The 24,194-nt window shown below is 43.9% G+C and overlaps 1 protein-coding gene across 2 annotated transcripts; it reads left to right on the top strand.

Moving 5' to 3' along the window:
- The first annotated feature begins 22 nt into the window (after positions 1 to 22).
- On the top strand, positions 23 to 2,156 carry LOC123085365 (uncharacterized). Of its 2 annotated transcripts, none has more exons than XM_044506993.1 (2): positions 23 to 268; positions 1,387 to 2,156. In XM_044506993.1, exon 2 carries the CDS (start codon positions 1,449 to 1,451, stop codon positions 1,980 to 1,982), a length of 534 nt encoding a protein of 177 aa, XP_044362928.1. In that variant the 5' UTR covers positions 23 to 268; positions 1,387 to 1,448; the 3' UTR covers positions 1,983 to 2,156. The 2 variants fall into 2 exon arrangements, with proteins under 2 accessions (XP_044362928.1, XP_044362935.1); XM_044507000.1 differs by having other exon boundaries at positions 65 to 268; positions 1,395 to 2,156.
- Positions 2,157 to 24,194: the final 22,038 nt, after the last annotated feature.

The raw sequence follows: 24,194 nt of genomic DNA, 5'->3' as shown, positions 1-24,194 counted from the left end.
CATCCCCCCAAATCCGACGTGGACCGGTCATGGCGACATGGGAGGCCAGCGGCGCGCCCAGTTACAAATCATTTCCAAGGAAAAAAAAAACAAATACAGCCCGCCGCCCGGAACGCGCGCCAGCCTCGCCGGCGCCGCAGCCGTCGCCTCTCCGCGCCGACTCTTGGAAGAAAGAAGGCGCCGCGCCTCCTCCTCCTCCTTCGGCCTTCCCCTCCCCAGCGACGACGCCGGAACGCGGACCATCCTCGCTTCGGCGCACCACGGCCAGGTTTGCATCTCGCGCGAGCTGATCTTCACCCCGTCCGCAAATCGAGAGCTCGACGACGTTCGAGTCCCGCTTCCTCGGTTGCCTCTCTAGTTTCCGCCATGTGCATGCTATCCAGCCTCGCCGCGTTTCCTCGTGAAGCCGAGGTTTCTGGTTAGACGCTTCATAGAGGAAGGATATGCTCTGATATGAAGGCAAGGTGTTCGGTCAAATGCTTCCGTGAGAGCAGATGTGCATTGCTTCAACAAGTTTTATTTGTTCCACGGTGCTGATTAATTCCTAGTCAAACAACGTCAATAATCTGTCGTATATTGATAGTGAAGAGTGTGCATATATTCACAAATGGCAAAATCAGCACGGCCAAAAAACTGGCCGCCGGGGGAGGAGCCCGGACAGAATTACATAAGTCGAGTCGGGCTTGCGAGGTCCCTTAGGCTGCTAGTCAGCCCTCTCCCACTTGCACCCTGATTGATACCATCCCACTCCCCCGAAAAGGCTCAGATGACCTTCACCGTCACTGCTCCTCTCCTCCTGCCAAATCGCCTCCCACTCTCTCGACGTCGACTCTGGACTCTGGGGATGTCACCGAGGCCGAAGGTGCCTCTAGGACTCAACTCAAGGAGGTGACCTTCTTTCTAGGCTTACTTCCCGAGCAGTTAGTTTATTTCTCTGTCCGGAAACTGAGCCTACACTTCCAGTCTGATTGTTTCATGCAGTATTGATTTGTATTCACGTGGTATGGGTTTGTGATCCTCTGTATAAGAGAGCGTCCATTCTAGCTGAACTTATAATCTGATGAATGGTTTGCTTGCTTAATGCTTAGCTAAATCCGTGGGCTGTCTTTACTTTCCTTATGTAGGGAAGGTGTTTGATAAAGTGCCTCTGTGATGGACACACCGAATGGGTGCTTTGTTGTTCACAGGACATCCAGTTAATTACTTTAAACTCGCGCATGGTTTCCAAAATATTTCCTGCCACATCGCATCCTTTGTTCAGTCTTACCATTTGCAGCAACTTCACTGTGTCCTGTCTTATTGTCTTTTCTTTGATATTCCTAATCCAAAATGTTGGAGAGAAAAAAAATTGAAAGGTATAACAAGCTATGCTCTTACTTCTTACAGCTGTGCAGGTTAATTGATCGTCGATCCCCATAAGGAGGTTGCTGTAGGAGCAATCAAGTAGCATGAAGTTCAGAGTTGTTTGCAGGAAGTTGTATGATTATGTGAGGTATGATCTTAAAGAGATCGCCTTCCCATCTTCTCTGCCAGACCCTCCGGGCACCAAGAGGCATCCTAAGCTCACGCTGAAAGAGAAATGGTGCATCCTCAAGGAGGCAACCAGGCTCTACGGGGCTTCCTGGGTCAGGGACATCGGTCCCGAGCTCAGGCCAAATGATTACAAGAAGGTCAAAGAGGAGTCTGACCCTAACAGCAGCAAGGCCAAGGAGGGGAAAACTACGAGCGAGCCTAGTCTGCTTGAGGATCTCGCAGTGGCAGCAAAGGGCGGGGCGGAGACGCTGAAGCCTGCGCTGCGGCGCATATACATGACCCGCGCGTCTACCTACACGAGTGCGGTGAAGAACTATGTGGAGACCTATCAGGAAGGGCTGAAGGATGTCTTGGATGAGAAAGTTGCTGGGAAGGATCACCAGCAAGGCAATGAGCCAAGGGGACCATCGACGCCGCCTCCATCACCGCCCCCGCCATCATCGTCATGAGCTTGTTCATTTTGTGGGGAAATGTTATCATTAGAACCCGCAGCTTCTCGTTTATATACATTCTTATCACAAGTCGGGTAGAACAGACAACAATGCGCTGCTCGTTTATATATTCTTATCTGACCTTGTCCTGGGTTATGTGACCTACACTGCTATGAAGATTGTTCTTCAGCTTGTCTCGGCTGCAGTCATTCCCTTCTCCATCGACATCGAAATCGACGCCATCCAGGACTGTGTGCTTGCCTTGTTGCTAGCAATAACAGAAACAAAGGCCCATCCTGTCATTTTCTTCGATGTAACTCTGCAATGTGCGCCCTCGATCGTCGTTGGTACTTTGTTTGTAGGGTGACAAGCACAGTATTTGAACGAGATGCCATTCACTGTTGCCGGCTTATTTGTATGTCTGCTTAGTTGTGATGGTGGGTCTCTGATCTTGTTCATGTGCTTGCTGGCCTTGAGTTAGGTGAGCTGTACTGCAGGCTTTGTGCACTTGCCTTGCTGCAGAGTACAGAGGTCTGCCATACCATATCCCCTAATTTCATGCAATTCTGCACCCTTTTTTGTGTGTGTAGGGTACCAAACACAGTATGCTTGCTGCTCATGGCTTATTATATGTCTGCCTGGTCGCCATATAGTCCCCAAACCTATCTATATATCCAGCAGTACATGTTACTGATTGATGCAGGCTTAGTCGTGGTTGCTGTAAACGGTAGGTCTAACCAGCTCGTCTCTACAGTGCCCGGCAAACGACAAGCCACTGGGCTGCAACGTGCCGAAACTGTACCACAACCGCAACGCAGTCTAATCTCTGTGCTTAGAGCATGCCATTTGTCGCCGCAGCAGGCGGTCTGGGCCTGGGGGTTTTAGACTTTTAACCTAGCAGAAGGTTGGAAATAATGTAGACGGCGGGTGCCGCGTCATTTCGGCACGTGATGTTATGTCTCGGGTGCAGGGCCTCGGCGTGAGGGCGAGTGTTGGGTATGATTGACCCGTTGAACTGAATTGTGTCGTTATTGTCGGATCGCGATGGCTTTGTCGAGGGTCCTTGTTTTTTGAGACATTTAATGGGAATGGGGCATCTGATGATAATGCTCTTTTCGTTGCGGAAATTCCTGAAACAAATGTGGAAAAGAAAATGAAAAGAAAAAAAAAGATCCTGAGCATTTAGCTCCTCTGTGGTTCAATTATGCATCGTTAAGCAGTATGAGAAGTTTATTCACACAAAAAAAAGAAGCATGAGAAGTTGAAGTTGAGTCGTGACAGTGGCCATGCCTGAGCGTGAAGGGACAGGCAGGAGAGGCTGACGTCACGGGTAGGACCAGGCCGGTCTGGTACAGCACGTGTTCCCGTGGGCCGAAGCCAGCCCAGGAGCTCCATGGGCCCGCAGCATGATTACTCAGTACTGTAATCGGTTGGCCGGGCCGACGTGAGCTTTATATCCTCCAGGACGACAACCCTACTGCCATGAATATAAAAATGCTCTACCCCTCAAAAAAAAAAGCTCTGCTATTCCTCAAAGAAAAGAAAAAAACTCTGCGGCCCATACATTAAAATAAAACTCAGACCGAAAGATAAAAAACCTTAATGATATAGAGAAATATATTATCCCCTCTACCTCAAAAATAATATTATCCCCTAAAAAGAAGAAAAATTGGGGAAATATATTAGTATTCCTTAATTAAAAAGTAGAGAAATGTACTTGTGTGAAAAAGAAGTGAGAAACGTGGCATGCATGGTGTTCATGCTGAAGAAAATAAATGGGGGCCAATAGGACACCACTGGGATTCCATTGCCAAAGACCAAATGATAGCAGGGGACTCGTCTGGTTTGTCAAGTTTTGGCAAGCTAAAAACGAAAGGAAGGGATCGAATAGCAAGGTACTCCCTTCGTTCGGAATTACTTGTCGCAGAAATGGATGTATCTAGATGTATTTTAGTTCTAGATACATCCATTTCCGAGACAAATAATTCCGAACGGAGGGAGTAGCAGGGGACTCGTCTGCCGCTACTGCTGCCAACAGTACCAAACGCTTAACCCATGCGTTCTCCAAATCTCCTCTGGACTTCTAGAGAATATGTCGACACACACGTCATGCGTTTCTGTCTCTTGTATGTAACAGTTGGTATGTCTCTAGTTAAGTACACAATATTATTGAGTTCTAAAAAAGTACACAATATTAGTTACGCCAAAACTACTGGCTGATGTAGCTCAACTAGAGTGGTACACACCTGGTGGCATTGGTCAAGGTACCAGCGCACATCATGATGATCGTACTCTCGTTACTGTCACTGTGGTCACCAGAATGTCCCAGGCAGACCTACTACACATGGCCTACAACAATCAAAAGCATAGGTCATGGTTCCTTGTAGGTATATCTTACAAATAAAGACTTCCTATACATGTAAACAGAAGAAATAAAACTCATATGAATGAGTTAATTAGAAGGAACACCCATCAATAATTAGGCCTCCTTTTGATTTACATGGATATATTAATTATTATTTTAATTTTTCTTTACACTACATGCATGGATGCTATTTATTTCTTGCGTTACCCTACATGCGTACCAAGTGCATTTGTCCGTGTGTTATTTGTATCTTCTTTCATTCGTTGCACGTAATGATGTGTTTTAAAGTAGGCCCTATTTTTCAAGAAGATAAAAAAATACCAATGTGATCATGACATTGTAGGTGGTTGCGATGGGACGGATGCGACTTCCCTCACAAATAATGGGTTAGCCCGTAGCAGAAGTCCCCCTTTTTTATCCATTTCTTTATTACCCCAGAGGGCCCCACCTTGGTGGGACCGAGAGAAAGAAAGGGCGGGGGAGGGGGGGGGGGTGGCACTTCTCGACCGTGTCTCTGAGGGACAGTTGAACGAGCGACTCATGAATGCCGCCGGGTCGGACGAGCCAATAACTCGAACGTGTTCGGTCAGTTTTTTGAGCAAGAGTCACAACGTTACCTTACCTTCACCATGATACGGACTCCAAGTTCTTATGGCAGAGCATGAGGAGTTTCCTTCAATATGATGATGAGAATGGAAACCAGAAGCATGACTGGGTCTTCGTAGTCCGAGATCATACTTATATATCAGTCGCAGTAACGTAAGCATGAGACTTTTTGGTAGTACCGGTGAAGCAGATGGCCGCGGCGGGGGAATCTGGGACGTAAAAAACGATAACGAAAAAAGAAGAAAAAGAAAGTAACAACCAAGGTGAAGCTACATGCTTTGCATTGAAAGAAAGGATGATACATGAATTACAAACCCATGTCCACATCCCCGGCTACTGCCGCCTGAGTTTACCACACCCTAGTCTTAAATAAGTTCCCAATAAATTTGTAAACTCCTCTGAAAGAAACTGTAAACCACTATCTTTGTTATTTCAAAATGAGAATTATGTATTATGAAAAAACTGTAAGTAACAATTATAGAGTTTGTATAGTAAATATTATTTGTCTAGTTCGTCAAGTTTTTAAAACTAAAAAGTGGAACTCCAGTCTGCCGCTACTGCTGCCAACAGTACCTAACGCCCAACCACCTGGTTAGGGATAGCCATTTTTGTTCGAGGGCGAGGATGGCTTGGCTGATGATAACCCCAACCACCTGGTTAGGGATAGCCATTTTTGTTGTTTGGTTGCGTAGGATTGAGTGGGTTGGATAACCACATTTTATTGTTTGGTTGGAAGAATGAGAATTGGATAGATTGTTGTGATGACCTCATTGCTAGAAGAAGGTGAGATTACCCCTACACATGCAATTTTAGATCAACTTTTTGAAATCAACTCGAAGTACCGAGTAAAGAAGCAAGCATGCAAAAAAAAAAAAACAAGAGAGGTTATATCCACACTATTTCTACATTATTTGCATGCGTAAAGAAGCAAGCATGGCAAACGGACGAGCAAGTAGATTAAATGCAGACATTCTTCATACACACGAACCAGCTAGCTACAGAAAAACGAGAAAGATATACGTAGATCGTAGCACAAAAGAGCAGCAACGCAGTGCTTTTTTTTGCCGGGTGTAGCGCGGTGCTTCTCCGTGCTTGTTGCATAGAAACGGGAGAGGGGTCAAATCGAACCACAGAAGAGGGCAGAGGAACATGGCAGCCTCGTCAAGTCCAGCTGCAAGCGCTATCCGTTTCCTGCCGCCGGCGGTCGCCAAGCACCGCCGCCCATACAGCCCGATCCCGTCGTCAATATCTGTTCGTGAGGCGAGATAAACAAAAGAAAACGATTCGGGAGACAGGGAGGTAAACTGAAGCGGAGCGAGCGTGGGTGGCTGCCCTCGTTCGCCAGATTCTCGCGGCTATCGGCAGCCAGGTTTCAGAGCGAATATTCCTTAAAGCAGGTTATCCCCAGCCATCTCATCCTAACTTCCAAACATGTGGCATCCTCAAAAAATCTGGCTATCCCTATCCCACTAAGGGATAGCCCCAGAACCAAACGCCCCCTAACACTCCCATACAACAACACAGAGCCTCAGCCACCCCTGCGTGCTCCAAACGCCTGTGGACTCACCCGCGATAAAAAGAAAAAAAAAGAAACTCCTCTGGACTTCTAGAGAATATGTCGACACATAAGTCATGGGTTTCTGTCTCTTGTATGTAATAGTTGGTATGTCTCTAGTTCTTTCTTTTGCGAATAAGTATGTCTCTAATTAAGTACACAATATTAGTTACGCGAAAAATACTGGCTGCTGTAGCTCAACTAGAGTGGTACACACTTGCTGGTGGCATTGGTCAAGTTACAAGCGCACATCACGATCGATCGTCCTGTCGTTACTGTTCAATGTGGTCACTAGAATGTCCCTGCACCTGGCAGATCTACAACAGATGGTCTACAATAATCAAAAGCAGAGGTCATGGTTACTTATAGCTATATCTTACAAATAACGATTTCCTATACATGTAAATAAAACTCGTGATGAATGAGTTAATTAGAAAGGAACATCTATCAATAATTAAGCCTCTTTTTGCTTTACATGGATATATTAATTGTTATTTTCATTTTTCTTTAAACTAGATGCATCGATGCTATTTTTTTCTTGCTTTACACTGCATGTGTAGCAAGTGCATTTGTGCTCGTGTTATTTATAATCTTCTTTCATTCACTGCAAATTTTCCAGTGCACATAACGACATGTTTTTCAGCAGGCCCTATTTCTCAAGAAGAGAACAAAACAAATACCTGTAAAAAGAGATGATAACAAAAAAGAAGAAAAATATATTAACAACTAAGGTGAAGCTACATGTTTTGCATTGAAAAAAAAGACGATGCATGCATTACGTGCCTTGTTCTGGAAAGAAGAAGCATGTCCAAAATCACCGGCTAATTCCACCTGAGTTTACCACACCCTACTCTTAAAGAACTTCCCAATAAATTTGTTAACTCTATGTTATTTCAAAATGATAATTATGTATTATGAAAAAAAACTGTAAATAACAATTCTAGATTTTATACAATATATATTATTTCTATACCAATGGTGAACCACGGAAAATCTTTGATTGTCAAAAGCTCTAAAACTTCTTATACTTTGAACATAGGAGTAATAATTTTTTTTTTATTTTTCTCTAGACACGTACATGCCATTTGAATTCCTTTTGGAGATTTTTTTAAGAATTTTTTGAAGATTTTTATTTTAAGGCAACATCAAATCATATTATAATCCAAAATGTGGGTTTGCACCTTTCCTTCTCCTAATAAAATGGTTTATGTATTATCCACCTAGAAACTATGTGTGTTTACATGTCTTACGATACTTTCTTCCAAATTGATAATATATAGGTAAGAAAACATTGCAACATTAATAAGAAAGTGTACTTATAAACAAGGAAAGAACATTTTTTATGTTTCATTTATGTCAATTGATGCGCTTGGTTAGTAGCTGGTCCATAATTTGTAGCCTTATACGCCATGTAAACAAGTACACCCTCTATAAACAAAAATAATAGTATTTAGATCACTAAGTAGTGATCTAAGCGCTCTTATATTTCTTTACTGAGGGGTTAACAAGGAAAATAAATAAGACTTGAAATTTTAATATCCTATGAGACTTCTAGGAGAACTTCGCAGGGGGCACGCAAGGGAGCGCGCACACACTATGAACAACACATCTGTTGCGAGATTCAAAAAATTTATTTCACACATCCCACACCAACTTCTTGTTCACCTTAAGTTTTGTACACCAGAGCTTAACAACTTATGAATAAATAAACTATAATCGCCTACCGTAGTAAGTTCCACTATACAAAACTTAAAGCAAACACGAAGATGTGTGGGCTATGCAAAACCAAGTTTTTGAGTCGCGGCACAGATGTGCGGTCCACTGATGAGTCCAATTTTGCATCATATTTTACTTCTTATTTTGTATAATAAGTGTAGAGTTTTCAGATTTTATTGTGTGTGCGCACCTTTCTTTGTCCGATTCACCCAAGATCTTAATGATGGAAATAATCAAAGTATTAAAGATGTTAATTTTTAATATACGGGTGAATCAAGCTAATTGGCATGATAATAACCCAAGTACCTAACATAGAAACCAGCGATTAGCTAGGAGAAAGCGCAGTCGCGCAGACGCTTCTAGAGGAGAAGACGACACCTGGTACGGGGGCAATCGCTCGTGCCAGTGCTCTTACCAAGCAGTGCCACCTCCCCTGGATCGACTACTTCACCCCGGTCCCTTCGGATCATTGAGAAGATACACATAGAGAACAACTTGCACCAGAACCAAGAACCCTAGCCTATGGAAGAGATCCAGTGGGGCAACCGACAAAAAGGGCCCCGCTACGTCATCAACCCGATCAAGGAGACTCCGGCATCAACCATCATCACCATTGTCACCCATCTATTCATCTCTTTGTAATACTAAAACCTAGGTGGATAGTTACGTGAATTACATTGATCTTTCATCCATGATTGCCAAGATTATTTCTATGATGGTAGTTGTCTCTATGTCTGAGTAAAACCACCTTGTTCTCGGGGATATGGAAGAACCATAATATCTTTAGGTGTTGAACACCAATAGGATATGAAATCTCTTATTGCATGTTTATGCTGATGTTTTTTTCAAAATATTGTGTGAAGTTTTTGAAGGAAATATGCCCTAGAGGCAATAATAAAGTTATTATTTATTTCCTCATATCATGGTAAATGTTTATTATTCATGCTAGAATTGTATTAACCGGAAACATGATACATGTGTGAATACATAGACAAACATATAGTCACTAGTATGCCTCTACTTGACTAGCTCATTAATCAAAGATGGTTGTGTTTCCTAACCATAGACATGTGTTGTCATTTGATTAATGGGATCACATCATTAGGAGAATGATGTGATTGACATGACCCATTCTGTTAGCCTAGCAATTGATCGTTTAGTATATTGCTATTGCTTTCTTCATGACTTATACATGTTCCTGTAACTATGAGAATTATGCAACTCCCGTTTATCGGAGGAACACTTTGGGTACTACCAAACGTCACAACGTAACTGGGTGATTATAAAGGAGTACTATAGGTGTCTCCGAAGGTACATGTTGAGTTGGCGTATTTCGAGATTAGGTTTTGTCACTCCGATTGTCGGAGAGGTATCTCTGGGCCCTCTCGGTAATGCACATCATTATAAGCCTTGCAAGCAATGTGACCACATGAGTTGGTTATGGGGTGATGCATTATGGAACAAGTAAAGAGACTTGCCGGTAACAAGATTGAACTAGGTATTGGATACCGACGATCAAATCTCGGGCAAGTAACATACCGATGACAAAGGGAACAACGTATGTTGTTATGCGGTTTGACCGATAAAGATCTTCGTAGAATATGTAGGAACCAATATGGGCATCCAGGTTCCGCTATTGGTTATTGACCGAGAATAGTTCTAGGTCATGTCTACATAGTTCTCGAACCCGTAGGGTCCGCACGCTTAACGTTACGATGACAGTTTTATTATGAGTTTATAATTTTTGATGTACCGAAGTTTGTTCGGAGTCCCGGATGTGATCACGGACGTAACGAGGAATCTCGAAATGGTCGAGACATAAAGATCGATATATTGGAAGCCTTTATTTGGATATCGGAATCGTTCCGGGTGAAATCGTCATTTTACCGGAGTACCGGGAGGTTACCGGAACCCCCCAGGGGTTTATTGGGCCTACATGGGCCTCGAGGGAGAAGAGGGAAGGAGGCAGGAGGGAGCCGCGCGCCCCTTCCCTTCCTAGTCCGAATAGGAAAAGGGAAGGGGGCGGCGCCCCCCTTCCTTCCCTTCTTCCTCCTCTTTCCCCCTTCTCCTATTCCAACTAGGAAAGAAGGGAGTCCTACTCCCGGTGGGAGTAGGACTCCCCCCTTGGCGCGCCCTCCTTGGCCGGCCGCCTCCTCCCCCCTGGCTCCTTTATATACGGGGGCGGGGGGGCACCTCATAGACACACAAGTTGATCTACGGATCGTTCCTTAGCCGTGTGCGGTGCCCCCCTCCACCATATTCCACCTCGGTCATATCGTCGTGGAGTTTAGGCGAAGCCCTGCGCCGGTAGAGCATCATCATCGTCACCACGCCGTAGTGCTGACGGAACTCATCCCCGAAGCTTTGCTGGATCGGAGCCCGGGGATCGTCATCGAGCTGACCGTGTGCTGAACTCGGAGGTGCCGTACGTTCGGTACTTGGATCGGTCGGATCGTGAAGACGTACGACTACATCAACCGTGTTGTGCTAATGCTTCTGCTTACGGTCTACGAGGGTACGTGGACAACACTCTCCCCTCTCGTTGCTATGCCATCACCATGATCTTGCGTGTACGTAGGAATTTTTTTGAAATTACTACGTTCCCCAACAGTGGCATCCGAGCCTAGGTTTTATGCGTTGATGTTATATGCACGAGTAGAACACAAGTGTGTTATGGGCGATACTAGTCATACTGCTTACCAGCATGTCATACTTTGGTTCGGCGGTATTGTGAGATGAAGCGGCCCGGACCGACATTACGCGTATGCTTACGCGAGACTGGTTTCACCATTACGAGCACTCGTGCTTAAAGGTGGCTGGCGGGTGTCTGTCTCTCTCACTTTAGCTGAATCGAGTGTGGCTACGCCCGTCCTTGCGAAGGTTAAAACAGCACCAACTTGACGAACTATCGTTGTGGTTTTTATGCGTAGGTAAGAACGATTCTTGCTAAAGCCCGTAGCAGCCACGTAAAATTTGCAACAACAAAGTAGAGGACGTCTAACTTGTTTTTGCAGGGCATGTTGTGATGTGATATGGTCAAGACGTGATGCTATATTTTATTGTATGAGATGATCATGTTTTGTAACCGAAGTTATCGGCAACTGGCAGGAGCCATATGGTTGTCGCTTTATTGTATGAAATGCAAACGCCCTGTAATTTCTTTACTTTATCTCTAAGCGGTAGCGATAGTCGTAGAAGCAATAGATGGCGTAACGACAACGATGCTACGATGGAGATCAAGGTGTCGCGCCGGTGACGATGGTGATCACGACGGTGCTTTGAAGATGGAGATCACAAGCACAAGATGATGATGGCCATATCATATCACTTATATTGATTGCATGTGATGTTTATCATTTATGCATCTTATCTTGCTTTGATTGACGGTAGCATTTTAAGATGATCTCTCACTAATAATCAAGAAGTGTTCTCCCTGAGTATGCACCGTTGCGAAAGTTCTTCGTGCTGAGACACCACGTGATGATCGGGTGTGATAGGCTCTACGTTCAAATACAACGGGTGCAAAATAGTTGCACACGCGGAATACTCAGGTCATACTTGACGAGCCTAGCATATACAGATATGGCCTCGGAACACGGAGACCGAAAGGTCGAACGTGAATCATATAGTAGATATGATCAACATAGTGATGTTCACCATTGAAACTACTCCATCTCACGTGATGATCGGACATGGTTTAGTTGATTTGGATCACGTGATCACTTAGATGACTAGAGAGATGTCTGTCTAAGTGGGAGTTCTTAAGTAATATGATTAATTGAACTTAAATTTATCATGAACTTAGTACCTGATAGTATTTTGCTTGTCTATGTTTGTTTGTAGATAGATGGCTCGTGCTGTTGTTCCGTTGAATTTTAATGCGTTCCTTGAGAAAGCAAAGTTGAAAGATGATGGTAGCAATTACACGGACTGGGTCCATAACCTGAGGATTATCCTCATTGCTGCACAGAAAAGTTACATCCTGGAAGCACCGCTGGGTGCCAGGCCTGCTGCTGATGCAACTGACGACGTTAAGAACGTCTGGCAGAGCAAAGCTGATGACTACTTGATAGTTCAGTGTGCCATGCTTTACGGCTTAGAACCGGGTCTTCAACGACGTTTTGAACGTCATGGAGCATATGAGATGCTCCAGGAGTTGAAGTTAATATTTCAAGCATATACCCGGATTGAGAGATATGAAGTCTCCAATAAGTTCTATAGCTGCAAGATGGAGGAGAATAGTTCTGTCAATGAACATATACTCAAAATGTCTGGGTATAATAATCACTTGATTCAACTGGGAGTTAATCTTCCTGAAGATAGTGTCATTGACAGAATTCTTCAATCACTGCCACCAAGCTACAAGAGCTTCGTGATGAACTATAATATGCAAGGGATGAACAAGACTATTCCCGAGCTCTTCGCGATGCTAAAAGCCGCGGAGGTAGATGAAGGAAATATGCCCTAGAGGCAATAATAAAGTTATTATTTATTTACTCATATCATGGTAAATGTTTATTATTCATGCTAGAATTGTACTAGCCGAAAACCTGATACATGTGTGAATACATAGACAAACATATAGTCACTAGTATGCCTCTACTTGACTAGCTCATTAATCAAAGATGGTTGTGTTTCCTAACCATAGACATGTGTTGTCATTTGATTAATGGGATCACATCATTAGGAGAATGATGTGATTGACATGACCCATTCCGTTAGCCTAGAAATTGATCGTTTAGTATATTGCTATTGCTTTCTTCATGACTTATACATGTTCCTGTAACTATGAGAATTATGCAACTCCCGTTTACCGGAGGAACACTTTGGGTACTACCAAACGTCACAACGTAACTGGGTGATTATAAAGGAGTACTACAGGTGTCTCCGAAGGTACATGTTGAGTTGGCGTATTTCGAGATTAGGTTTTGTCATTCTGATTGTCGGAGAGGTATCTCTGGGCCCTCTCGGTAATGCACATCATTATAAGCCTTGCACGCAATGTAACCAAATGAGTTGGTTACGGGATGATGCATTATGGAACGAGTAAAGAGATTTGCCGGTAACGAGATTGAACTAGGTATTGGATACCGACGATCAAATCTCGGGCAAGTAACATACCGATTACAAAGGGAACAACGTATGTTGTTATGCGGTTTGACCGATAAAGATCTTCGTAGAATATGTAGGAACCAATATGGGCATCCAGGTTCCGCTATTGGTTATTGACCGAGAATAGTTCTAGGTCATGTCTACATAGTTCTCGAACCCATAGGGTCCGCACGCTTAACGTTACGATGATAGTTTTATTATGAGTTTATAATTTTTGATGTACCAAAGTTTGTTCGGAGTCCCGGATGTGATCACGGACGTAACGAGGAATCTCGAAATGGTCGAGACATAAAGATCGATATATTGGAAGCCTTTATTTGGATATCGGAATCGTTTCGGGTGAAATCGTCATTTTACCGGAGTACCGGGAGGTTACCAGAACCCCCCAGGGGTTTATTGGGCCTACATGGGCCTCGAGGGAGAAGAGGGAAGGAGGCAGGAGGGAGCCGCGCGCCCCTTCCCTTCCTAGTCCGAATAGGAAAAGGGAAGGGGGCGGCGCCCCCCTTCCTTCCCTTCTTCCTCCTCTTTCCCCCTTCTCCTACTCCAACTAGGAAAGAAGGGAGTCCTACTCCAAGTGGGAGTAGGACTCCCCCCTTGGCGCGCCCTCCTTGGCCGGCCGCCTCCTCCCCCCTGGCTCCTTTATATACGGGGGCGGGGGGGCACCCCATAGACACACAACTTGATCTACGGATCGTTCCTTAGCCGTGTGCGGTGCCCCCCTCCACCATATTCCACCTCGGTCATATCGTCGCGGAGTTTAGGCGAAGCCCTGCGCCGGTAGAGCATCATCATCGTCACCACGCCGTAGTGCTGACGGAACTCATCCCCGAAGCTTTGCTGGATCGGAGCCCGGGGATCGTCATCGAGCTGACCGTGTGCTGAACTCGGAGGTGCCGTACGTTCGGTACTTGGATCGGTCGGATCGTGAAGACGTACGACTACATCAACCGTGTTGTGCTAATGCTTCTGCTTACGGTCTACGAGGGTACGTGGACAACACTCTCCCCTCTCGTTGCTATGCCATCACCATGATCTTGCGTGTACGTAGGAATTTTTTTGAAATTACTACGTTCCCCAACAGTGGCATCCGAGCCTAGGTTTTATGCGTTGATGTTATATGCACGAGTAGAACACAAGTGAGTTATGGGCGATACAAGTCATACTGCTTACCAGCATGTCATACTTTGGTTTGGCGGTATTGTGAGATGAAGCGGCCCGGACCGACATTACGCGTACGCTTACGCGAGACTAGTTTCACCATTACGAGCACTCGTGCTTAAAGGTGGCTGGCGGGTGTCTGTCTCTCTCACTTTAGCTGAATCGAGTGTGGCTACGCCCGGTCCTTGCGAAGGTTAAAACAGCACCAACTTGACGAACTATCGTTGTGGTTTTTATGCGTAGGTAAGAACGGTTCTTGCTTAAGCCTGTAGCAGCCACGTAAAATTTGCAACAACAAAGTAGAGGACGTCTAACTTGTTTTTGCAGGGCATGTTGTGATGTGATATGGTCAAGACGTGATGCTATATTTTATTGTATGAGATGATCATGTTTTGTAACCGAAGTTATCGGCAACTGGCAGGAGCCATATGGTTGTCGCTTTATTGTATGAAATGCAAACGCCCTGTAATTTCTTTACTTTATCTCTAAGCGGTAGCGATAGTCGTAGAAGCAATAGATGGCGTAACGACAACGATGCTACGATGGAGATCAAGGTGTCGCGCCGGTGACGATGGTGATCACGACGGTGCTTCGAAGATGGAGATCACAAGCACAAGATGATGATGGCCATATCATATCACTTATATTGATTGCATGTGATGTTTATCCTTTATGCATCTTATCTTGCTTTGATTGACGGTAGCATTTTAAGATGATCTCTCACTAATAATCAAGAAGTGTTCTCCCTGAGTATGCACCGTTGCGAAAGTTCTTCGTGCTGAGACACCACGTGATGATCGGGTGTGATAGGCTCTACGTTCAAATACAACGGGTGCAAAATAGTTGCACACGCGGAATACTCAGGTCATACTTGACGAGCCTAGCATATACAGATATGGCCTCGGAACACGGAGACCGAAAGGTCGAACGTGAATCATATAGTAGATATGATCAACATAGTGATGTTCACCATTGAAACTACTCCATCTCACGTGATGATCGGACATGGTTTAGTTGATTTGGATCACGTGATCACTTAGATGACTAGAGAGATGTCTGTCTAAGTGGGAGTTCTTAAGTAATATGATTAATTGAACTTAAATTTATCATGAACTTAGTACCTGATAGTATTTTGCTTGTCTATGTTTGTTTGTAGATAGATGGCTCGTGCTGTTGTTCCGTTGAATTTTAATGCGTTCCTTGAGAAAGCAAAGTTGAAAGATGATGGTAGAAATTACACGGACTGGGTCCATAACCTGAGGATTATCCTCATTGCTGCACAGAAAAGTTACATCCTGGAAGCACCGCTGGGTGCCAGGCCTGCTGCTGATGCAACTGACGACCTTAAGAACGTCTGGCAGAGCAAAGCTGATGACTACTTGATAGTTCAGTGTGCCATGCTTTACGGCTTAGAACCGGGTCTTCAACGACGTTTTGAACGTCATGGAGCATATGAGATGTTCCAGGAGTTGAAGTTAATATTTCAAGCATATACCCGGATTGAGAGATATGAAGTCTCCAATAAGTTCTATAGCTGCAAGATGGAGGAGAATAGTTCTGTCAATGAACATATACTCAAAATGTCTGGGTATAATAATCACTTGATTCAACTGGGAGTTAATCTTCCTGAAGATAGTGTCATTGACAGAATTCTTCAATCACTGCCACCAAGCTACAAGAGCTTCGTGATGAACTATAATATGCAAGGGATGAACAAGACTATTCCCGAGCTCTTCGCGATGCTAAAAGCCGCGGAGGTAGATGAAGGAAATATGCCCTAGAGGCAATAATAAAGTTATTATTTATTTACTCATATCATGGTAAATGTTTATTATTCATGCTAGAATTGTATTAACCGAAAACCTGATACATGTGTGAATACATAGACAAACATATAGTCACTAGTATGCCTCTACTTGACTAGCTCATTAATCAAAGATGGTTGTGTTTCCTAACCATAGACATGTGTTGTCATTTGATTAATGGGATCACATCATTAGGAGAATGATGTGATTGACATGACCCATTCCGTTAGCCTAGAAATTGATCGTTTAGTATATTGCTATTGCTTTCTTCATGACTTATACATGTTCCTGTAACTATGAGAATTATGCAACTCCCGTTTACCGGAGGAACACTTTGGGTACTACCAAACGTCACAACGTAACTGGGTGATTATAAAGGAGTACTACAGGTGTCTCCGAAGGTACATGTTGAGTTGGCGTATTTCGAGATTAGGTTTTGTCATTCTGATTGTCGGAGAGGTATCTCTGGGCCCTCTCGGTAATGCACATCATTATAAGCCTTGCACGCAATGTAACCAAATGAGTTGGTTACGGGATGATGCATTATGGAACGAGTAAAGAGATTTGCCGGTAACGAGATTGAACTAGGTATTGGATACCGACGATCAAATCTCGGGCAAGTAACATACCGATTACAAAGGGAACAACGTATGTTGTTATGCGGTTTGACCGATAAAGATCTTCGTAGAATATGTAGGAACCAATATGGGCATCCAGGTTCCGCTATTGGTTATTGACCGAGAATAGTTCTAGGTCATGTCTACATAGTTCTCGAACCCGTAGGGTCCGCACGCTTAACGTTACGATGACAGTTTTATTATGAGTTTATAAAGTTTTGATGTACCAAAGTTTGTTCGGAGTCCCGGATGTGATCACAGACGTAACGAGGAGTCTCTAAATGGTCGAGACATAAAGATCGATATATTGGAAGCCTATATTTGGATATCGGAATCATTCCGGGTGAAATCGGCATTTTACCGGAGTACCGGGAGGTTACCGGAACCCCCCGGGGGGTTATTGGGCCTACATGGGCCTCGAGGGAGAAGAGGGAAGAAGGCAGGAGGGGGCTGCGCGCCCCTCCCCTTCCTAGTCCGAATAGGACAAGGGAAGGGGGGCGGGGCCCCCCCTTTCCTTCCCCTCTTCCTCCTCTTTCCCCCCTTCTCCTATTCCAACTAGGAAAGAAGAAGTCCTCCTCCCGGTGGGAGTAGAACTCCCCCCTTGGCGTGCCCTCCTTGGCCGGCCGCCTGCTCCCCCCTGGCTCCTTTATATACAGGGGCGGGGGGGAGGGGGCACCCCATAGACACACAAGTTGATCTACGGATCGTTCCTTAGCCGTGTGCGGTGCCCCCCTCCACCATATTCCACCTCGGTCATATCGTCGCGGAGTTTAGGCGAAGCCCTACGCCGGTAGAGCATCATCATCGTCACCACGCCGTCGTGCTGACGGAACTCATCCCCGAAGCTTTGCTGGATCGGAGCCCGGGGATCGTCATCGAGCTGAACGTGTGCTGAACTCGGAGGTGTCGTACGTTCGGTGCTTGGATCGGTCGGATCGCGAAGACGTACGACTACATCAACCGCGTTGTGCTAACGCTTCCGCTTACGGTCTACGAGGGTACGTGGACAACACTCTCCCCTCTCATTGCTATGCCATCACCATGATCTTGCGTGTACGTAGGAATTTTTTTTAAATTACTACGTTCCCCAACAGTGGCATCCGAGCCTAGGTTTTATGCGTTGATGTTATATGCACGAGTAGAACACAAGTGAGTTGTGGGCGATACAAGTCATACTGCTTACCAGCATGTCATACTTTGGTTCGGCGGTATTGTGAGATGAAGCGGCCCAGACCAACATTACGCGTACGCTTACGCGAGACTGGTTTCACCGTTACGAGCACTCGTGCTTAAAGGTGGCTGGCGGGTGTCTGTCTCTCTCACTTTAGCTGAATCGAGTGTGGCTACGCCCGGTCCTTGCGAAGGTTAAAACAGCACCAACTTGACGAACTATCATTGTGGTTTTTATGCGTAGGTAAGAATGGTTCTTGCTAAAGCCCGTAGCAGCCACGTAAAATTTGCAACAACAAAGTAGAGGACGTCTAACTTGTTTTTGCAGGGCATGTTGTGATGTGATATGGTCAAGACGTGATGCTATATTTTATTGTATGAGATGATCATGTTTTGTAACCGAAGTTATCGGCAACTGGCAGGAGCCATATGGTTGTCGCTTTATTGTATGAAATGCAAACGCCCTATAATTGCTTTACTTTATCTCTAAGCGGTAGCGATAGTCATAGAAGCAATAGATGGCATAACGACAACGATGCTACGATGGAGATCAAGGTGTCGTGCCGGTGACGATGGTGATCACGACGGTGCTTCGAAGATGGAGATCACAAGCACAAGATGATGATGGCCATATCATATCACTTATATTGATTGCATGTGATGTTTATCCTTTATGCATCTTATCTTGCTTTGATTGACGGTAGCATTTTAAGATGATCTCTCACTAATAATCAAGAAGTGTTCTCCCTGAGTATGCACCGTTGCGAAAGTTCTTCGTGCTGAGACACCACGTGATGATCGGGTGTGATAGGCTCTACGTTCAAATACAACGGGTGAAAAATAGTTGCACACGCGGAATACTCAGGTCGTACTTGACGAGCCTAGCATATACAGATATGGCCTCGGAACACGGAGACCGAAAGGTCGAACGTGAATCATATAGTAGATATGATCAACATAGTGATGTTCACCATTGAAACTACTCCATCTCACGTGATGATCGGACATGGTTTAGTTGATTTGGATCACGTGATCACTTAGATGACTAGAGATATGTCTGTCTCAGTGGGAGTTCTTAAGTAATATGATTAATTGAACTTAAATTTATCATGAACTTAGTACCTGATAGTATTTTGCTTGTCTATGTTTGTTTGTAGATAGATGGCTCGTGCTGTTGTTCCGTTGAATTTTAATGCGTTCCTTGAGAAAGCAAAGTTGAAAGATGATGGTAGCAATTACACGGACTGGGTCCGTAACCTGAGGATTATCCTCATTGCTACACAGAAAAGTTACGTCCTGGAAGCACCGCTGGGTGCCAGGCCTGCTGCTGGTGCAACTGACGACGTTAAGAATGTCTGGCAGAGCAAAGCTGATGACTACTCGATAGTTCAGTGTGCCATGCTTTACGGCTTAGAACCGGGTCTTCAATGACGTTTTGAACGTCATGGAGCATATGAGATGTTCCAGGAGTTGAAGTTAATATTTCAAGCAAATGCCCGGATTGAGAGATATGAAGTCTCCAATAAGTTCTATAGCTGCAAGATGGAGGAGAATAGTTCTGTCAGTGAACATATACTCAAAATGTCTGGGTATAATAATCACTTGACTCAACTGGGAGTTAATCTTCCTGATGATAGTGTCATTGACAGAATTCTTCAATCACTGCCACCAAGCTACAAGAGCTTTGTGATGAACTATAATATGCAAGGGATGAACAAGACTATTCCCGAGCTCTTCGCGATGCTAAAAGCCGCGGACGTAGAAATCAATAAGGAGCATCAAGTGTTGATGGTTAACAAGACCACCAGTTTCAAGAAAAAGGGCAAAGGGATGAAGAAGGGGAACTTCAAAAAGAACAGCAAGCAAGTTGCTGCTCAAGAGAAGAAACCCAAGTCTGGACCTAAGCCTGAAACTGAGTGCTTCTACTGCAAGCAGACTGGACACTGGAAGCGGAACTGCCCCAAGTATTTGGCGGATAAGAAGGATGGCAAAGTGAACAAAGGTATATGTGATATACATGTTATTGATGTGTACCTTACTAATGCTCGCAGTAGCACCTGGGTATTTGATACTGGTTCTGTTGCTAATATTTGAAACTCGAAACAGGGACTACGGATTAAGCGAAGATTGGCTAAGGACGAGGTGACGATGCGCGTGGGAAATGGTTCCAAAGTCGATGTGATCGCGGTCGGCACGCTACCTCTACATCTACCATCGGGATTAGTTTTACACCAAAATAATTGTTATTTGGTGCCAGCGTTGAGCATGAACATTATATCTAGATCTTGTTTGATGCGAGACGGTTATTCATTTAAATCAGAGAATAATGGTTGTTCTATTTATATGAGTAATATCTTTTATGGTCATGCACCCTTGAAAAGTGGTCTATTTTTGTTGAATCTTGATAGTAGTGATACACATATTCATAGTGTTGAAACCAAATGATGCATAGTTGATAACGATAGTGCAATTTATTTGTGGCACTGCCGTTTAGGTCATATCGGTGTAAAGTGCATGAAGAAACTCCATACTGATGGGCTTTTGGAATCACTTGATTATGAATCACTTGGTACTTGCGAACCGTGCCTCATGGGCAAGATGACTAAAACGCCGTTCTCCGGAACTATGGAGCGAGCAACTGATTTGTTGGAAATCATACATACTGATGTTTGTGGTCCAATGAATGTTGAGGCTCGCGGCGGGTATCGTTATTTTCTCACATTCACAGATGATTTGAGCAGATATGGGTATATCTACTTGATGAAACACAAGTCTGAAACATTTGAAAAGTTCAAAGAATTTCAGAGTGAAGTGGAAAATCATCGTAACAAGAAAATAAAATTTCTACGATCTGATCGTGGAGGAGAATATTTGAGTTACGAGTTTGGTCTACACTTGAAACAATGCGGAATAGTTTCGCAACTCACGCCACCCGGAACACCACAACGAAATGGTGTGTCCGAACATCGTAATCGTACTTTACTAGATATGGTGCGATCTATGATGTCTCTTACTGATTTACCGCTATCTTTTTGGGGTTATGCTTTAGAGACGGCCGCATTCACGTTAAATAGGGCACCATCAAAATCCGTTGTGACGACGCCTTATGAACTGTGGTTTGGCAAGAAACCAAAGTTGTCGTTTCTTAAAGTTTGGGGCTGCGATGCTTATGTGAAGAAACTTCAACCAGATAAGCTCGAACCCAAATCGGAGAAATATGTCTTCATAGGATACCCAAAAGAGACTATTGGGTACACCTTCTATCATAGATCTGAGGGCAAGATTTTCGTTGCTAAAATCGGATCCTTTCTAGAGAAGGAGTTTCTCTCGAAAGAAGTGAGTGGGAGGAAAGTAGAACTTGATGAGATAACTGTATCTACTCCCTTATTGGAAAGTAGTTCATCACAAGAACCGGTTCCTGTGACAACTACACCAATTAGTGAGGAAGCTAGTGATATTGATCATGAAACTTCAGATCAAGTTTCTACTGAACCTCGTAGGTCTACCAGAGTAAGATCCGCACCAGAGTGGTACGGTAATCCAATTCTAGAAGTCATGTTGCTTGACCATGATGAACTTACGAACTATGAGGAAGCGATGATGAGCCCAGATTCCGCAAAATGGCTAGAGGCCATGAAATCTGAGATGGGATCCATGTATGAAAAAAAAGTATGGACTTTGGTTGACTTGCCCGATGATCGGCAAGCAATTGAGAATAAATGGATCTTTAAGAAGAAGACTGACGCTGATGGTAATGTAACTGTGTATAAAGCTTGACTTGTTGCGAAAGGTTTTCGACAAGTTCAAGGAGTTGACTACGATGAGACTTTCTCACCCGTAGCGATGCTTAAGTCTGTCCGAATCATGTTAGCTATTGCTGCATTTCATGATTATGAAATTTGGCAAATGGATGTCAAAACTGCATTCTTGAATGGATTTCTGGAAGAAGAGTTGTATATGATGCAGCCAAAAGGTTTTGTTGATCCAAAAGGTGCTAACAAAGTATGCAAGCTCCAGCGTTCCATTTATGGACTGGTGCAAGCATCTCGGAGTTGGAATAAATGCTTTGATAGTGTGATCAAAGCATATGGTTTTATACAGACTTTTGGAGAAGCCTGTATTTACAAGAAAGTGAGTGGGAGCTCTGTAGAATTTCTAATATTATATGTAGATGACATATTATTAATTGGAAATGATATAGAATTTCTGGATAGCATAAAGGGATACTTGAATAAAAGTTTTTCAATGAAAGACCTTGGTGAAGCTGCTTACATATTGGGCATCAAGATCTATAAAGATAGATCAAGACGCTTAATAGGACTTTCACAAAGCACATACCTTGATAAAATTTTGAAAAAGTTCAAAATGGATCAGGCAAAGAAAGGGTTCTTGCCCATACTACAAGGTATGAAGTTGAGTCGAACTCAATGCCCGACCACAGCAGAAGATAGAGAGAAAATGAAAAATGTTCCCTATGCTTCAGCCATAGGCTCTATCATGTATGCAATGCTGTGTACCAGACCTAACGTATGCTTAGCAATAAGCTTGGCAGGAAGGTACGTGAGTAATCCAGGAGTGGATCACTGGACAGCGGTCAAGAACATCCTGAAATACCTGAAAAGGACTAAGGATATGTTTCTTATATATGGAGGTGACAAAGAGCTAGTCGTAAATGGTTACGTCGATGCAAGCTTTGACACTGATCCGGACGATTCTAAATCGCAAACCGGATACGTGTTTTTATTAAACGGTGGAGCTGTAAGTTGGTGCAGTTCTAAACAAAGCGTCGTGGCGGGATCTACATGTGAAGCGGAGTACATAGCTGCTTCGGAAGCAGCAAATGAAGGAGTCTGGATGAAGGAGTTCATTTCCGATCTAGGTGTCATACCTAGTGCATCGGGACCAATGAAAATCTTCTATGACAATACTGGTGCAATTGCCTTGGCAAAGAAATCCATATTTCACAAGAGGACCAAGCACATCAAGAGACGCTTCAATTCCATTCGGGACCAAGTCCAAGTGGGAGACATAGAGATTTGCAAGATACATACGGATCTGAATGTTGCAGACCCGTTGACTAAGCCACTCTCACGAGCAAAACATGATCAGCACCAAGACTCCATGGGTGTTAGAATCATTACTATGTAATCTAGATTATCGACTCTAGTGCAAGTGGGAGACTGAAGGAAATATGCCCTAGAGGCAATAATAAAGTTATTATTTATTTCCTCATATGATGGTAAATGTTTATTATTCATGCTAGAATTGTATTAACCGGAAACATGATACATGTGTGAATACATAGACAAACATATAGTCACTAGTATGCCTCTACTTGACTAGCTCATTAATCAAAGATGGTTGTGTTTCCTAACCATAGACATGTGTTGTCATTTGATTAATGGGATCACATCATTAGGAGAATGATGTGATTGACATGACCCATTCCGTTAGCCTAGCAATTGATCGTTTAGTATATTGCTATTGCTTTCTTCATGACTTATACATGTTCCTGTAACTATGAGAATTATGCAACTCCCGTTTACCGGAGGAACACTTTGGGTACTACCAAACGTCACAACGTAACTGGGTGATTATAAAGGAGTACTACAGGTGTCTCCGAAGGTACATGTTGAGTTGGCGTATTTCGAGATTAGGTTTTGTCACTCTGATTGTCGAAGAGGTATCTCTGGGCCCTCTTGGTAATGCACATCATTGTAAGCCTTGCATGCAATGTGACCAAATGAGTTGGTTACGGGATGATGCATTACGGAACGAGTAAAGAGACTTGCCGGTAACAAGATTGAACTAGGTATTGGATACCGACGATCAAATCTCGGGCAAGTAACATACCGATGACAAAGGGAACAACGTATGTTGTTATGCGGTTTGACCGATAAAGATCTTCGTAGAATATGTAGGAACCAATATGGGCATCCATGTTCCGCTATTGGTTATTGACCGAGAATAGTTCTACGTCATGTCTACATAGTTCTCGAACCCGTAGGGTCCGCACGCTTAACGTTACGATGACAGTTTTATTATGAGTTTATAAGTTTTGATGTACCGAAGTTTGTTCGGAGTCCCGGATGTGATCATGGACGTAACGAGGAGTCTCGAAATGGT

The sequence above is a fragment of the Triticum aestivum genome, chromosome 1B (assembly GCF_018294505.1).
Source record: "Triticum aestivum cultivar Chinese Spring chromosome 1B, IWGSC CS RefSeq v2.1, whole genome shotgun sequence".
Taxonomy (NCBI): Eukaryota; Viridiplantae; Streptophyta; class Magnoliopsida; order Poales; family Poaceae; genus Triticum; species Triticum aestivum.
Note: the sequence above shows the minus strand (reverse complement) of the source record. Positions and strands in the feature narration are given on the sequence as shown.

Coding starts and splice junctions, on each gene's coding strand:
- LOC123085365 (XM_044506993.1), top strand. CDS start 1,449: ATGAAGTTCAGAGTTGTTTGCAGGAAGTTGTATGATTATGTGAGGTAT.